The sequence below is a fragment of the Typha latifolia genome, chromosome 3, assembly GCF_019914945.1.
Source record: "Typha latifolia isolate L0001 chromosome 3, TyphaL0001v2, whole genome shotgun sequence".
Classification (NCBI taxonomy): domain Eukaryota; kingdom Viridiplantae; phylum Streptophyta; class Magnoliopsida; order Poales; family Typhaceae; genus Typha; species Typha latifolia.
In genome coordinates this window covers 5,227,621-5,243,471 of record NC_133088.1, presented here as the reverse complement: position 1 = coordinate 5,243,471, position 15,851 = coordinate 5,227,621, and the positions used below count along the sequence as shown (strand labels likewise).

Below are 15,851 nucleotides of genomic sequence, written 5' to 3'. Positions count from 1 at the left end.
GTTTACACCACTTCTTAAGAAAGAGATTATTCAGTGGCCTGCACTTGTAGTTTTTCATCGATAACAGCAAGATTTTAAAAAGAAACAAGAAGAAAAAAAAAATCTCCCACTTTGCAGCTTAACTTGAATCTTTATTTACAGTTGAATTGTTTTGCAAAATATTAAGAAATTGATGGATCCTAAATTTAGACGTTTGAGCATATGGTTTACCTGCTACTAAGGATGTTGGTTCTCCGTAGGAGTAAGCCTAGTTTTCATATTGTAGTATGTTGTCTATAAATCTGCAATTTTTATATTTACTCGTGCATGTATCTATAGAGGCTAATTACGCAATTACCAAATGAGTTAAATTAACAAGGTTTCGCATTAGTGTATTTGCCTTGAATTCAGATCCGATCGTGTGTTTCCCTAGTTGTAATATTTTGATCATGGTTCTGCCTATAAATATCTCTCAGAATTTTAGTCCACAAAACTATCCCAAGGTCCAAATTGTACACCATATTTTCCCTCCATAAACGAGCATATCTAATGAAGTGTTGTCTTATAAACAGAAGAAAAAGGAGATTAAAAAGGATGCATGAGACGTAAAATGCTTCCTGTTCGTGTAAGATGACCCCACAAATTGAACCTTGGATTCCAATTTCACTTTTCTTTTATTTATTTATTTAAGAGGACAGCAAGTCATCACAAAACTCTCTCAGCATTAGAACACTTCACTATCTTGAGAGACGATTATGGATAGTTCACGAGGTACATCATAAACTAGGTCCTGATCATTTGTGGAATAAGACTTATTATCTATTCTAATTTCTTATAAAGCTCAACAGACGAAAACCAACAAGGAAACAGCATCACGACTTTGGTTATATAAAGCTCCATAATTTGTCCAACAACACTTTTAATAGGCGCAGCATCACGAGAGTATGATATCATCAGCAAAATGATTTTTATTAATAGGGATGTCCCTAATCCCTCCCTCTATGCATATTCTCGTTAAGAGAAGCCCAGAGAATTTGCAGAGTAAAAAGATATAAGGGAGAGATTCTCGTCTTAAGGCCGGACCTACCTTAAAAGCCATTTAGTAGGAGAGCCGTTGATCAGGAAGGCAAATCTAGGAGAGAAGATAACGAATCCAAATCCACCTACAATTGGACGGAAATTTCATATTCATATACTAAATGTCTAGAGAGTTGGCATTGAATTATATATAGCTGCACTGCATTGACAAATGTATCCCAAGTAAGAAGTATAGAAACGGAGTAAGCCAACAAGCATTCAAAAAACTAAGATTCCAAAGCTCTGCTCCATAATCAAACTTAATGCTGCTCAATTTCCATTGGCAACGTTTTTCTGAGAAAATTTTCCATCCGCTAAGTTGCCATAACATCTTATATCATTCATTAGTGCAGCTCTTAGGTTGGGCTTGGCACAAGTTTCTGCAGATTGATGTAAAACACCAGCTAGGGAAGCAATTCTCAGCAGTAAGACATTGGAGATATATTTGAGATCAATTGATTCACTTGAAGAATGATCCTTAGATGTACTTATTGATGCTCTCTTTGAAGAAAATTGTTAACAAATACCCAACTTGCTAATGCCAATATAAATATTCTAGGATCTAATTTAGGTGTGAAACTTTTTCTCCGGGTGCTTTTCATTTGCAACATCACTCGGAAGATCAAGGCCTTGTGGAATCTTTCCAGGATAATTGCTACTTGAGGGATCCGAACCCAGCATACTGCAAAACAATCATTTGACATCCTTAGCAAAAGCGTCATAAAACAGACAAAGGAACCCCTAATGAATCTAGAAAAGTGTCACCTTCTGTCAACCAACACCATAGATCGGAGCTCACAGTTGGCAAAGCTGCAGAGAACCATAAATATATAAATTTCTGGTACCAATAGCTCGAGCAAATACTTTATCTCTTTATTTCTTCAGAAAATAGATGCATGAGAAAAAGAATAAAGAAAACAAACTTCACTATTTGCTGTAAAGCACTGTCACTCACTTGTTTTTGATGAAGTCAAAAATTGTATTTAGTTTTTTCAGCTATTTGTAATTGCATTGGTGTTTACTTCATGATATATAGTATATGCCTTTCCTTGTCTAATTTATCTTAGTGAATGATCACTTCTCCAAGTATATTATCACTAAAAGGGAAGCATATTAAGATGAACACACATATTACTGAAAAATGAGTGGGTTGCTGAAAAAGCAGCAGATAATTGTTGTGCCCCAGAAGATTTCCAACTGTAAGTCATCAGATCTGCAGGGAATAACTCTACTAACAGAGTAATCAAATTAGATCTGAAAAAGTGGGCCAAAAGTTTAGATATAAAAATTCTTCTGTCAATGCATACAAGCTAAATTGAGTTGCTCGGTCTCAGAAAAACAACACAGAAATTTAGGCTCTCTTTTGGTCATTTACTAAAATGAGTGAGCTTGCGTCTTACGACTCGCAGCTTGCAATCAGTTGAGGTTACTTGACCACTCTACTTGCTCATGAATAAAATATCTCCTGAATTACAAGATTTATAATAATAGAAGGAAAGAGCTGACATCAAGTCTTGAGACACTTACTGCTTGCAGATTTCGTCCTTAATGGATGGATGACAATCCTTCCCGTACATGCTTAAGGTGTGATACAGAAATCCACTATGGGTGACAACAGCTATCTCTTTCTCTTTCCTTGTCCACAACCTGGAAATATACCAGCATATATGACCAATCAAGGTTGCCTTCAGAAGGTTCTCTAACTTCAGAAGTTCATTGGAGCATCAATAATTACTTGAGAATTGAGATGAATATATATTCCAAAGCAAACTCCAAAATTTGACTTCATATGGTTATGTTTGTCTTCACAAGTCGCAGAGTTGTATAGATATATTAAACTTCGCTCAAAATTTTCTTGGAAATTAAAAATGGATATTGGATACAATTGAAAAGGTGCAAAAATGGACATATTAAACTCCTAAATTTGTGTATGTTCTACAATAACTTGAATAGATGATACTAGATAGAAAAAAGGAAGCAAGAAATACATATAATGGGTTCAAAGTTTGTCTCAATTACAACGTTTGCATAAGCCAACATGTAAACTAAATATTCACCAAATAAATTGCTAAAGAGAAAAGGAAAAAGAGTAGACTAGTTGTCAACTAATTAAAGTACCTGATTTTTCTCAAAACAAAAATAGTAAAAGTTAATACACTTATACTTATGGAGATTTCCTATTAGGTGGGAATGTTCTATTTGTAACCATACTTAACCTTAAATGTTATTCTATTGGAGCGAGCTATGACTTTGAAGCAGATCCATATTAGGACTTTATGATGCAATCAACTCATGAGGTATAAATAATTCATTATAATGGTAAGCTTGGTTGATGAATAAGCTAGAGATGTGCTAAATATATAATATCACATGTTATAACAATAACTTCTTAATAAATAAAAACACAAGTATGCGCAAGTACATATTTAATTGTGGATGCTTATATATAACAGATACTTATGCTTAGGATACATACTGTCTATTTATAATTGTGGATGCTTATATATAACAGATACATACTGTCTATTTTATACATAGTACATATGCTTAGGATATCCTTATCCATTTTACCATACAGCAACTGAACAAGATATTGACATCAGACCAAGTTTCCATGAAGAAATAGTAAATCTAGCTTCTAGATGAATTCAGCACATAATTTCAAAATATAAAGTGTGCTGTCTGAAAATATATCCAAAGAGAAATACAGTCCCAAACAAATAAGTATTAGTACTATCTTGATATATGGGGTGAGGTCCTTGCAGAAATTAAAATATGCTTCTTGGTCAGAACAACTTAATATGCATAGGCAATGAGTCAAACTTGAAATAATATTATCAGATCATAATAGTATCTGCAAGTAAAAGATGAGGATCAGGACTCTAAATAAGAAAAGATGATATAAAGTGAGGTTTGAGCTTTACAATATATAATATAATTGTCTACACAAAGAACATAAAAGGCAATTGTGAAAATGACTGCAAATGAAATACATCAATGTACGACAGATCAGAACGAAAGTATGAAACCGCTATTTTCTATTGGTGTCACAGTTCTAAAAGTACAAAGAAGTTTCTCTATGAGCAATGCCACATACTGATAAGGATCTCATAAAATTTCTCTTTGCTTACAACATATTGCTAACAGAATTGCATTTAGGGAAAACCATTTACCAGTTGATAAACTTCATTCCCCTAGCTGCAAGATCTTCATTCCTCTCTCTTATGTCTGCTTCCCAGAGCATGTCTTCGTCATTTTCTATCTGAAAAGAAAGTCAAAGCTTATCCCTGATGCTTCAGTAGGAGTGAAACATATGGAAATAGTTATTTGATAAACTATCAGTTGACAGCACAAGGTACTTGCCAAAGAAAAATCAATTGCAGGAAAAAGAGAACGGTATTCTGTTATACTTCTCCTCTTGTCACATGGATGAACTCCCTGCAGTTCACAATAAATTCTACATAAGAATATGAAAATATAACTTGAACAAGATACATATTGCTTTCAGTACAATATTACATTCTCTTGCCAAGTAGAAGATGCTCTATATTTGTAAATGCCAAGTTAATTCGGAATAAGAAAAGTATATTAAACATAGAAATCTGACGTCTGAACTTTACAGTTCATAACTACATATAGAAAGAAGATTTAGATTTAGAAAAAGATCCATCTACTTACTTAATAATTTACTGATACTCAGATGTTTGAACAAAAGAGCAAAGAATGACAAATAAGAAAGATACCAAACTAGCAAATGAACTGTTCTTGTAAAGTAATACTATAAGATGATGATCTGCCTTGAGTGAAGAATTCTTTATTCAGTATGAGTTCTTACTCATGTGGAAAGAAACTAAGCGTACCAAGTGTTCTCGACAATACTCCACCGCGATAAAAGGTGGGCAATTCAGACTTGAAATAGCAGGACGAGAACTATTCCCTGCATTTTCCACCATTAATGGTAGCACATTTATGCCATCAATGTAACTCTCACCACCAAACACCCCAACTGCAGTTTGCATTGTCCTGTAACATGAATCAACTATCATTAGAATGAGATTTAGAACAATTATTTAGATCATGCATCCTTGGAGATAATAAATCAGAACAACAAAGAAATCCAAGATGATCTAATAATGCCAGCAAGTGCCAAAGTTTGTAGACCATATGAAGTTCATTTTTAATTAAGCTCATTCATAATGTACACTGTCTCCAACCTTCAAGAAAGGGCAAAAACCATATATAATTAATATTGGTGATGAAATCTGTGAAATAACTAGTTGACCCAAAAGCCAAAGTTGTTAGTAACGGGCCAACAATGCTAAATGATGATAGAGTTGGGGGGCCTCCACATTATACAAGAATAAATAATAGAAAATAGAAAATAAAATGGAGCACGCTTAAACTTAAGACCTTGAAAAATCAAACCAACTATGTATATCAAACCTTTAAGAATATCTAGACAAATTAACCAGCATACACATGAGCATGCAACCAGTTCAGTCATTTAAAATATACAAGTCATCCTCAAATGACCATCCAATCACCCTAATAACCTTATTTATAATTAGATGCCAAATCCTTAGTTAAGAGATTGGATGTGTTTAATTTTACAGAACAAGCTTCTTCAGATATAAATGTACTGGTGTTTATCATTATAAATTTTAGTCCACAAAATGAGTTGGTTGAATAGGTCTCGATGCCAAACTAAACCTAAGGTCAGAGGCACAAATTGATTTTATGTAAAAGCTAGATTTTGGAATCAAATGCTCGACCTCCTACCAATCCCCCAAAATGAAAAGCCAAGACAAAAGGTTAAGATCTAAAAAAGGGAAATTTGGATGTTCCCAAACTTTTCTAAAATTGCAAAAAAATCTGAAATTAATGTATCAATTTCATTCAAATTGAGTCAAAATCGGTATAAGAACATATTAGATTAACTCTATATGAGTTGATTTGAACTTAAGTTTTATAGTTTTTACCTAAAATTTCAGCATATAGAAATATTACTTTTCCCCAAAAATTTACTCACAAAATATGAAATTCATTTAACTATTAACTATTGCTTAGTCAATATTGACCATTTAAAATTCATTTAACTATTAACTATTCATTTAATAAAATAGGTGATTCATAACATTATCTAAGGATAAAAGACTCTAATGTAGGCTTTAATACGTATATTCAAATTAAAAACTTGTATTAAAAAGCTCTTTTTAGGGATAAAAGTTCCTAAAACATATATTCGAGGCATGTCAGTGCATGCCTTCAACATAGAAATTGTTGGTCAATTGTAGCTTCTTGAAAGTTGTAACCACAGTAGGATTATATCATACAAGCTTCCTTTCCTCATGCAACCATCTTACTTTAAATATAAGCCATGCATACCTGTACAGATGGTCAATTGGAGTTCATACCTGGAGATGAGAGGGTTTTGTGGATAATCAGATTATCATCACAAAACAAAATACTTCGACTGAAAAACTGAACCCTAATATTAGATACATTTGTTTCGATAGCATGTAATTTGTCCTCTAAGATATTGTTTCATAAAGCATAACTGACCATATTAATAGTCGTGCAAAAAAGTTAATTAGACCATGACTAGAGATGCTTAATAGTGGCCCAAAGCAAAATTTTTAAAAAGGTAAGTAACCATAGTATCATGTAGAAGTGCTAATAAACAAAGAAGAGCTATTATGGGATGCCACAGAAAAAAAAAAAACAGACTTGCATTATACTCTTGTGAAATAATTGTTCTAACAAACGTGCACCAGGCATTATGATGAATTAAATAAATGAGGTAGACATGCAGTTCTTACATCCATATTAAATAGATGGTACTCCCGTCTAGTGTACAGATGTAATCTGTTAAATAAATATAAATGTGTAGAATTAATATTTTCCCAATATGATTAAAACTCCTTAATGCAGTTGTATAACTAACTAAAATGGCCCAACTCAAATCACATATTCACACTAGACCACATTTTAAGAAAGTAGTAAATACTAAAAAAATTCTAAAAAAATAGTTTCTAGCTCACAAGAGCATGCCTTCACAGCAAGTTCCTTAATCCTTCCAAATGTTAGATATATGAAGCTCAACTTGCTTTAATAAGCTTTCATCTCCTTAGTCTTAAAGGACTTTATAAAAGGCAGAACCAACAATTAAATGCAAAAAGAGTCAATCAAGTCTCCCATGATAAGCATAGAAAACGTAGGAATTCTCTCAGCCAGACAAATATCTTTTAGCTGACCAGTAATGATTTATAGGAGTAAAAATTCCAAGAAGAATCTTTGCAGAGCAACAAGATAAAAAATATACATGAGAAAGCATCTTAACATAAGATCAGCACCTTAGCAATGGGGAAGTAATAACCAAATCAATCTTCTTGGTAAGTCCACATTTATTAACGTGCTGCCGCAAATTGTTAACCTATAGCATGCCACATCATAATAACAAATTATATTGTATACCAGAAAAGAGTTAGATAATTACACTTATAAGAATCTAATAATGTACTAAAAAAAGAAGAATTAAGGAAGCAAAAAAAAAGACTTGGTTTATGATTCACAAAGCATATGTTAGAATAAAGGGCTTTAAATGAAATTTTCCAGCTTATAACCATTACAACATATATTAATGATCCTCCAAATAATGATGCTGATGGATATAAGAGAAAGGAAATCCCCTGCCAAATGAAAGAGGATGATGATAAGGAAAAAAAGAAGAAAAAAAATCCATGCATCAGATCTGGAAAGTGGAAACATTGACTATTATGCCAATGACAAGGTCTTCTATTAGCTTCCAATGTGACACTAGCTTTAAATTGGCGGAAAAAAGTGATAAGCACAAAAAAGCAGCCTAGGCACAAAGTTCCGCAATTTTAGGTTAATAATGGAGTTATTAAGAAAGCCATCGAATAGGTTTTAAAATTTTAACTGTTGACCATTACATATCTTCCCTCTTAGGTAGGTCAAGATGATGAGACTTCCAAGTTCCAACATCATTAAATTATCACTACTATGCTCCCAAACAATTCCATGAAGCAGAAACTAGTTAGAAGGATCCAGCATATCTATATATTTTCCACTGTCCCAGCATAAGCTTCAATTTGCATGTCTAAATATGGTTTGACATTTGAGAGTTGTATGCTTTCTTATAAGTTATAAATATGTAACTTTGGAATATCTATTAACTTGTAAAAATAAAAGTCTGTGTTGAGGAGGGATTTATCAGGTTCAAACTCTCACAAAGCAAAAACATGTTGGACTCTGAATAAACTCCATGCATGCCATGCAGGCAGTCAATTCCTTCACTTCCACCAGAAGTGTTGTCAGGAAGGACGACTTAAACAAGCAATAAGAGCTGTAGAAAAAAGATCAAGAGGAGATTTTAGAACTTCGTAGTTCCTACACTTTGGCACTGAATTCTTAGAGTAGATACTGTCCTCAACAAGCAATAGTAGGGAACAAAGTGCAACAAGAATAGTGCAGATGAAAATACACTTTTCAAGGAAAGGCAATGAAACAGTACCTGATCCCACCCAAGAGGCGTAAGGTGAGCATCAAATAGTTCCGGGGACATGTACGCTTTGAAGTCCTTCTCACCTTCCACATTATGAATTCCCTGAGCATGCCTAACCTGAACATATTGATGACACAAAAAATGACATGAATATACTGTAAAGTCCTGCATTATTTTGATATGTGACCCAAGTGATGAATTCGGTCATCATGAATAAGATTACTATGTACATATTTGATCATCACGAACCAGGTGTACGGTTTTACAGCGATGCAAAGGATAAAGAGTTGAACCAGCACTAACATCCATATCTGCTGAGAAATTAAAAAAACACAGTAACAGCATTAGTTATTACCAAAATACATTTCAGATCTTCTAATAAAACAAAATGTTACATGACAAATTGATCTTGTAGTTGAAATTAACTAGAGAAACAATTAACTCATAATAAATTGCAGATAGATGAGTTGGCAGCCTCTTAATGTGTGACTATATATGAAAAGGTTAATTATCCATGTCCTAAGGGTAATCAAATTGCTTGTTTGGTAATATAAGTATTTTATATTCAATTTACAAATCATTTGTCTAGCTCTCCTTGCGAGAAAGGACCATCCGCACCTAGATTTGTCAATAGGAGGCTCTAGAAACTATAAAGTAGAACAACAATAGGTTAATACTTAATACCCCATCAATAGAAGAATCTATAGCTTTGACACTAGACCAACAAAAATATTCTGGGCAATCCTGAGCCAAATCCTTATATTTTGAGAATAAGGGCACCTGGTCAATTCTTATAATCTGCATTGACCTATCAATGGTTGTCTCATGCATCCATTACCCATATGAAAAAAATTGGCTCCAAGGGAAATGAGCTTCATTATTGTGCTAATTACTCTGTAATCTTAATCATTTGCTCATGCACATGTTAGGAAATATTGAAATATTCATTTGCAATAACTTATAAAAATAAAATGCAGTATTCTGATCAGAATTCATTAGGTAGAACCACAGAGGTAAAAAATGAGAAGGATGTTAAAACACAAACTAACCACACCCTTGAAAAACTAATAAGAGAGGACAACATAAAAATTATAAGGAGAAAATTTGTAACAATTAACTTATGAAACAAGAATTTGGGATAAGATACAACAGGAATACCATGATACAGCAAATCCCAAAAAAAAAAAAGATATGACACATCTAGGATACAGTGATAAACAAATTAAATGAAAATTATTTGTATCATACTAAACTATAGCTAATCATATACTATTGCCTATGTTGTTAGCAGAGAAAAAGTAGCACTCTGCACTCTATGAAAATGAAGAAAAAAAGTGAAAAGAATATAGTGATATTGCAGAGCAAGTAAAAAAGGAAAAAGAATGGTGAGAATTAGGTATATACCCGACTGTTTATAAGTTATAACTAACACCTACATAAGAGAGAGGGTGATTATTTTTTTTATTTTTTTTTGGTGAAACTTATCAAACATAGGAAATTTTATTGAGTAATCATATGATTAGAGAGTAGCATGCCTTCGTGGATAGGATATTATGGCAATGATTCTTTATCAATGTTCTATGAAATTGTAGGCAGTAGGTGGGCAGCCATGGGATCATTGTTGTTGTTCCTCGCATAAAGTAATGGTCAATATTGCCACCGCAAGAGTAGTCCAGTGTATTAGCAATAGCCTTTTGGTAGTTGCTCTTCCCTATAATAGTAGTCGTTATTCATCCTTAACAAGAAAAGAAGAAAGAGGGAGAGAGGATGAGAATAATTAAAACTATGGCAAAAACAGACTTAATAGGAACTAGAAACCCCTTGCAATATGAATGGTATGTAGGTTTCAGGATCAAGTAGGAATAGTATTTTATGCTTAATAGTTAATACTTGTTATAGAGTTCACCTGTGTTGACTGACCACTCGGGCATCCATTTGATAGCCTTTTCAAGTGCCTAGACCCAAATAACCTCAAGGACACGCGCCTTAACCTTTTCTTAAAACAATATTCTCCATATATTGCATTGCACCTTTTACCTATTTATTAGTTTACTATGCTAAAATATTTTAACACTTCAAATAGGTAAATTATATATGTTCTTTTTAATATTTTTATTGCTAGACCGCATATGCACCTACATATGCGTATGCACTATACGGTGGCTTGACCACCCACATGCCACAAACACTTTTCACAAGATTGATATAAGCTTGTTGCTTCTAATTATGCTGGCCTCCAGCAAGCACAGAATATGGAATATTTTGCTACCAGACAAATTATTAAGAGGTATACCAAGGTAACCTTAATATTTGACAAAAATAACCTCTTATTTTCCATCGTTTTTTTTTTCATCAAGATAAAATCACAGACTAGTTAAATTTATGTATGATCACTGAAAACTTAAAAAATGTTTCTTTTTGTGTAAGTTGTAGTCATCAGCACCTCGATTCACTTTCTCTCAATAAACTGATAAAGTACTTGTAATGTTAAACACAAATAAGAATCTCTCTTAAAGGATAAAGCAATCATGATCTATTTCACATATCTATTATAGATCACCAAAAAAAAGTCAATATAATGGATAGTGGCCATAACCTGAACAATGAAGTACAATTGTCTTCTCATGTTCAACATTGATGACAGAAAGAATTGAGTCCCAACATATTAAGTAAAAGACATAAAGGTATGGTCTGGAATGACAAATAATCCTCGGCAAGTGCCAGTCCCATTGTACTGACACAAATCACTTTGCTAACTACCAATCTACGCTAGTAGGTCAGTTAAATGTCAGCAGAGAAGATAAGTTTAATGCATCACTCAAAATCCATGAGATTTCGCAATAAAAGTGATTAGTACAATGACTGAAGATATTTTATGTGTAATTGAAGCAATAAAGAGAAAAGTCAGAAAGGGAAAAGGAGTAAAAAGAAAGAATCAGAGAGAGATAAGTGAAAGGATAGAAAAGAATGGAGGGAAGGTAAAAAGGAGGAAGGGAGCAAATTTCTAATGTACTACACAACGTAGTTCCTCCTTGGATATCCTCCTTTTTGTTTGTGATGGAGCCAACATCAATTCATTAGGCTTAGTAGTGTTCAACAAAAGGTGAAATCTAAAGTAGGTGCTTCAGTCAAGTCTCAATCAGTTTCTTTTGGCTTTAGACAATTCTTACTTCCTCCACTCAGCTTTGGGTAATTAGAAACACTTCAGAACAGTTATGGCTAGTTATGTAATGCAACTTCCTAGTCAGCCAAAACTCAAATGAAGGTCGTTTCGATCACTTTCAACCAATAGTTAACATCATGTGTACACAATAGCTGGAGAACAAGAACACTATTTAAATCTTGATCTGATCCTTAGAATTAACTAAGCTACTTGAGCTTATATAACAAACCATGAGGTCAAGGAAATGGCTTGAGTGCATGGGTTCTCAATACCTCCTTGTTGTTACCATGCGGAAAACTTTATGGCATGGCACATCATGCAGTGCTATAGCAGCCCATACCACATTTATCCGTCATAGAAGAAACTTGTGTCATCCATCATCTGGGCAAATTAGCAATGATTTGCACCTTACGAGCACGAGATTAGGTCTGTACCTATCCATACTACACTATATTTTAGCTGTGTGCCCAAAAGAAATTCCCATTCCAGATTGTGTAATAACAAGCAAAAGAGATAAAAGAGAAAACTGAAAAAGGTTACTTTGCCTGGAAACCGAAATCCCATTTTAATTGTTGTAGAAAGTGAACAGATAAGAAGAAAAAAAAAACGAAAAGAGAGCATAAAAGCCTGAACTTTAGTGCCTCTGCACAATGATTATCTTCTGAGATACTCAAGTTAGATAGACATCCTTTCAATTAGTAAAAGCTCCTCCCTTATTATCAATGCTGTCTAGAATATCCAAATTAACAATATAACAAACATCTTGCACATCATTACATACCAAACAAATACAAAATAGAAACTTTTGGATTTCCTTTTCGCACAAGTCGAACCGTCAATTTAAACAAATTATAACGTCACAAAAAAAAAAACCCAATAGTTTCCACCAATCTGTCTGCCTGCAACTCAGCCTTCGGAAAAAGATGCAAAGCTACTAAAGGGAGCACAGTTCCAAATCAGAAAAAAAAAACTCGTCAACGGCAATGTCGAAGACAAGGGTCAGATCCGAGAGCGCAATGCTCACGTAGACGCACGTCAAGAAGAGAAAGCATCACAGGGACAAATAACGAATCCATCGGTACAAAAATTCTAACAAAAAAGAAAGAAATAAAGAAAGACGACATCAAAAAGAAGGAGCGAGTCTCTAACCTGAGAAGCCGGAGGCGCAGCGAAGGATGGGGAGCGAGCGGGGAGGATTATGCGGGGAATTGGAGCGGGGAGGTGATCTGACAAAGGGAATGGATGGAGGAGAGGAAGGCGAACAAAGGGTCATGGTATAGTTCCCGGATCTTTATGTTAACGGATCGTGGAGGAGTTTCCCCCTTCCCTCCCTCTGTCTGAATGACCTCGAAATTAGCGAACACCTAATTTACTAATAATTAATAATAATATTATTATTATTATTATTTATACTAGTGGGTGTGGTGCATGTCACATGTGCGATGACTCTGGCTTGCTTTGACTCCGAATGAGAATGGCCGGTTGGATAAGCCGTGTGGAAGGTGTGAACGTTACGGACACCTAAAGTGATACAAAGTCGCCACTAGATGGGAACTTCACCGTACTACTGCCTGACATGTGGTAGGCGCCTTTAGGCTCTAGGAGTGATGACTACCACGCGGAGGTGTTCGGTTGGAGAGGATAAGACTCTATTTTTTTTTTAAAATTCTTTATTCTTTTTAATAATGGATAATACTTTCAAATAGTAGTAGCATTACGTGCAAATTACAAATTTGCCCCCCTATCGTTTTGCCTAAAATTAAATCACCCCTTTTTTTTTATTTATTTATATTTGTATCACTTTGTTATGTAATATTGTTAACTTTATTGGACAAAGTATAAATATTATCAAGACTCTTGCTTCGTATCGAGTGTAACTGAGCTTGAACACTAATCATGCATCCCTGAGCTCAGTTATGTTATTATGACTCATAAAAAAAAAAAAGAGTCTAGAATAATCAAATCATCGCTATGATACTACTTGTTGTGATTCACCATACTCTAGGGCATCTTATTAGTATTTTCGTGCTCATATTGCACCACCCATGTGGTCCGCAGACTAGAACTCGAACTCCTCGTGAGGAGGCCTAATCCAACAAACCACCATAATGAATATTAAAATGTCTTTCTCCTTCCATTAAATTTACTCACCATATCCTATTTTTTAAATTTAACACACAATGCAATTTCAACATGTTCTGCTATCTAAAATTACAAACCTCAAATTTTAGTTATTATCCTCTGTTTAAATATATGATTGTATCAAAATATGGGTAGAAGATCAATATTTACTTAAAAAATAATAATATTATTCATATCATACGGGTATTATGATAATATATACTTTTTCTACAAAATTTGGAGAAAAGAGTTAACTAAAAAAGATTAAATCAGTGACATCGTAATATATGTTTGTTCTATTTGAATTTTTTTTTTTATATTCAGACTCTATCTAGGACAGAAACGTAATATAATCCGAAAGAAATACAAAGACTAGTTTAGATAAACATATTAATTTAGTTATCTTTATTTTAATTTTAATAAATAAGGACTTATGACTTGTATCTTGTGTATGCATTGATTTATTGAATATATTATTTTTCTTCGGTCACTCTCTCTATGCCCTCATCTCTTTGGTCTCTATGGTTAAAAAATAAACAAGTAAAATAAATAACAATTAGAAAAGAAGCTAAAATCAATACTACAATCTAAACAAAATATATTAATGCATTCTTGTTAAGAACTACAATTAGCTATTAGAATCCACTAATTCATTAATATGTACAATAGTTTTAATTTTTGGAGTCAATCTATATACCTAAATATGATAAAAAGATGTCTAAGCCAAGTTAAATTGTATCTAAGATGGGAGTGTGGGTGTGCATGCGTGTTAACGCAAAAGTTTTTTAAAATAATGCTCCATGATGTTGATGCCCATACTGAAATATAGTATGAGTGGTCGTGATGGACCTACATCCAAAGATTCGTATGTAGTAGCAGATGACCAGTAGGATTAGTGTCGAGTGAGATGATAAGATATGTAGGTGTTGAGAGAGTTGTATATGGTTAAACCATACTGGCTAATGAGAGATAATAGAGGAAAAGAGAAGGATAAAGAGAGGTGAATTAAATATCTGAGAGGAGGAGATCTGATGATTATAAAGAAGCAAATTTGTGTTCAAGCTCAACTCTAAAAGAATTTTCAGCCGAATGTTTTATTTAGGCTCAGCTCATTTACATTTGAGCCGAATTTTGCATTCTAAAGGTAAAGTAAATTCTCAAGTATATTCATTTTCTGTAATGAATATTACAGATAAAAATATGAAATTATTCCATTCCTCAATTTATTCTAAGTTATCCTTGGTGACTGCCTTCGTTTCACCAATCAAATGAATACGCTCGGGATAAAACAATTTGGCTTCCAAACGCAACCTAAAGATACAGATAGAAAACAAACTCTCTCTCTCTCTCTCTCTGTGTGTGTGTGTGTGTGTGTTGGTTGGAAAGAGGAGGCAGAACTAATAATAGACTGAAGTTGATTAGGAAATAGCTTTAGCAAGAAAGCTAATTATAATTTGACCAACATCTAAGAATATATTCTGGAATATATTCTGGTTCATCTCCCTCGATCCATAAAAGCAAGCCAAGTTGGAGGCCAACAAAGTCGGCAAAGCAGCAGCCCTTTAATAAAAGTTCATGCCTGTGGCCAAGTTGAGAGAGTTATATCATGTGTTAATCCCTACCGAGTTCTCTTTGTTAGTTATATATATTTGTTTCCTTCTTCATGCTTTAGTACAAATAAAAGTTGAGAGGATGTGTTTTATTTAAGTGAATATTAAGATGCTGCAGGTAAGTTTATCTCAACCAAAATGATATTTATACATCCAAAAATTAAAAACTAACTTTTATATTATCTTTATATATATATATACATATAGTATTTCTAAATACATAAAGCCAAACAGCACCTAAGTAAGTTCTCTAAATCGAATTCATCTGATATAGAAATGCTTGACTTCTCAAACAATACAATTTCCAGATAGCTGAAGCATGCAATCCAAATACTTGAAGAAATATGAAAGATATAAAGATATGAAGTGTATTGAA

General features: G+C 33.5%; 1 protein-coding gene across 3 annotated transcripts; it reads right to left on the bottom strand.

Annotated features, from left to right (window-relative positions):
* Nucleotides 1–1,472: 1,472 nt before the first annotated feature.
* On the bottom strand, nt 1,473–13,121 carry LOC140784326 (phosphoglycerate mutase-like protein 1). Of its 3 annotated transcripts, none has more exons than XM_073131656.1 (10): nt 12,894–13,121; nt 8,831–8,895; nt 8,591–8,698; nt 7,410–7,489; nt 4,917–5,079; nt 4,420–4,494; nt 4,230–4,318; nt 2,584–2,703; nt 1,822–1,866; nt 1,473–1,738 (listed from the first exon to the last, which is right to left on the bottom strand). In XM_073131656.1, exons 1-10 carry the CDS (start codon nt 13,015–13,017, stop codon nt 1,624–1,626), a joined length of 984 nt encoding a protein of 327 aa, XP_072987757.1. In that variant the 5' UTR covers nt 13,018–13,121; the 3' UTR covers nt 1,473–1,623. The 3 variants fall into 3 exon arrangements, with proteins under 3 accessions (XP_072987757.1, XP_072987758.1, XP_072987759.1); XM_073131657.1 differs by having other exon boundaries at nt 8,831–8,892; nt 12,894–13,107; XM_073131658.1 differs by having other exon boundaries at nt 8,812–8,895; nt 12,894–13,083.
* Nucleotides 13,122–15,851: the final 2,730 nt, after the last annotated feature.

What these genes read in the sequence shown, in the direction of transcription:
- LOC140784326 (XM_073131656.1), bottom strand. Translation starts at nt 13,017, where the DNA reads ATGACCCTTTGTTCGCCTTCCTCTCCTCCATCCATTCCCTTTGTCAGA. An exon ending in CTGCAATTGATTTTTCTTTG is followed by an intron (nt 4,319 to 4,419) that starts GCAAGTACCTTG and finishes CTTTCTTTTCAG; the next exon opens with ATAGAAAATGACGAAGACAT. An exon ending in GGAATGAAGTTTATCAACTG is followed by an intron (nt 2,704 to 4,229) that starts GTAAATGGTTTT and finishes GTATATTTCCAG; the next exon opens with GTTGTGGACAAGGAAAGAGA.